The sequence below is a fragment of the Salvelinus sp. IW2-2015 genome, linkage group LG5 (genome assembly GCF_002910315.2).
Source record: "Salvelinus sp. IW2-2015 linkage group LG5, ASM291031v2, whole genome shotgun sequence".
Lineage (NCBI taxonomy): Eukaryota > Metazoa > Chordata > Actinopteri > Salmoniformes > Salmonidae > Salvelinus > Salvelinus sp. IW2-2015.
Window position 1 is genome coordinate 28,475,053 of NC_036844.1, and position 1,437 is coordinate 28,476,489.

At 43.9% G+C, this 1,437-nt stretch overlaps 1 protein-coding gene and 1 long non-coding RNA gene across 8 annotated transcripts in view; one reads left to right on the forward strand and one right to left on the reverse strand.

Annotated features, from left to right (window-relative positions):
• Nucleotides 1-1,437, forward strand: part of LOC111964205 (ribosomal protein S6 kinase alpha-4) — a 27,764-nt gene that overhangs the window by 12,891 nt on the left and 13,436 nt on the right. Inside the window, exons 11-12 of the mRNA XM_070443750.1 lie at nucleotides 254-420; nucleotides 1,148-1,241. Coding sequence (XP_070299851.1) covers nucleotides 254-420; nucleotides 1,148-1,241 — 261 coding nt within the window. The remainder of the gene's footprint in view (nucleotides 1-253; nucleotides 421-1,147; nucleotides 1,242-1,437) is intronic.
• Nucleotides 1,253-1,437, reverse strand: part of LOC139027768 (uncharacterized) — a 7,971-nt gene continuing 7,786 nt past the window's right edge. For all 7 annotated transcript variants that reach the window (XR_011479921.1, XR_011479920.1, XR_011479922.1 and 4 more), the window contains one exon: nucleotides 1,253-1,351. This is a non-coding gene — a long non-coding RNA (uncharacterized lncRNA). The remainder of the gene's footprint in view (nucleotides 1,352-1,437) is intronic.

The following is a 1,437-nucleotide window of genomic DNA, read 5'->3' on the forward strand; positions in this document are numbered from 1 at the left end:
CTGTAGGAAAGCCAGTGCTATGTTAGAGGTATGGATCTAGTCCTCACATGGCTGTAGGAAAGCCAGTGCTATGTTAGAGGTATGGATCTAGTCCTGACCTGGCTGTATGAATGTTGTTAGGTGAATGTATTACGTCAGGTCTTGCTGGTTGGCCTGAGCTCAATCTGAGCTGCTTTAATAATATCCGTCCAGCCAGCAATTTAAAGATTTAACAATTTAAAGATTTGGACACATTCTACAGTTTCCTGTGCAGTTGTATTTGACTTCCCTCTCTTGTCCTCTGCAGGACTCTACGTTCTTCCAGCTGTATGAGCTGTGCCTGCAGGGGGCGCCCCTGGGCGAGGGCAGCTTCTCTGTGTGCAGGAAGTGTCGACACCACCAGAGTGGCCATGAGTACGCCGTTAAGATCATCAGCCGCAGGTGAGTCAGCCGGGGTGTGGCGCTGGCTGAGACTCTGTCACTCGCTAATGCAATGTGTCATTTTTACACCAGCATGATTAATTACACACTTCACGCTGCTGTGTTTTAATGCCTATTCCATGGCATTTTGTTATTTATTTATTTTATTTTAAGGGGGTAGGGCGCTTGGCATTACCAACCACAGTATTTTTCAGACCAGTTAGTACATTCTAGCAACACGCATAACCACCAAACCAGACAGGCAAATTCAGGGAAGCTAAGACAACCCAAGCCAAGGACAAATCATCTTAAATCTACAGTTTTATATAGAGCCATAGCTGAATGGAACTCTTTACCAATCCATATTTCTCAGGCAAAAAGTAAATCCACCTTCAAGAAAAAAATAAAAGCGCATCTAATGTGATAGACCATATGACTGGACAGGAAATAGAAAGCATCAACTGAATGTTAAATGTGTTTCCTCTCAGGTATTTTAATTGTCTATATTGTCTACTTGTTGAATATTTGTGAAGTCTTGATTTGTGTTTGTAATGTCTTGTTAATTGGTGTTGGACCCCAGGAAGATTAGCTAGCGTTACGGCGTTAGCTAATGGTGATCCTAATAAAATTACAACAAAAAAATGACCACAGCTGTCTTATAGGTTGTTTGGCGCACTGAGGTGCTTTGTGTTGTTGATCTTTAATGTGTGAATGCCTTGGAACCCTCTCTCTCTCTCCTGCTTGTTAGAATGGAAGTGAACACTCAGAGGGAGATTGCTGCCCTCAGGCAGTGTGAGGCTCACCCCAACATTGTCAAACTGCATGAGGTCTACACTGATCAGGTATAGAAGGATGATATTATGCACATGCACGCACCTTCAAGCACTAACAACTACAGGCACGCACCTTCAAGCACTAATAACTACAGGCACCCACCTTCAAGCACTAACAACTACACAAGAGAGAGATTTTCTCTCTCCCACCTCTTTTCCATTCCCACGTCCTCTCTTCGCCATGCTCCGTCCTTTGCTTCCCCTG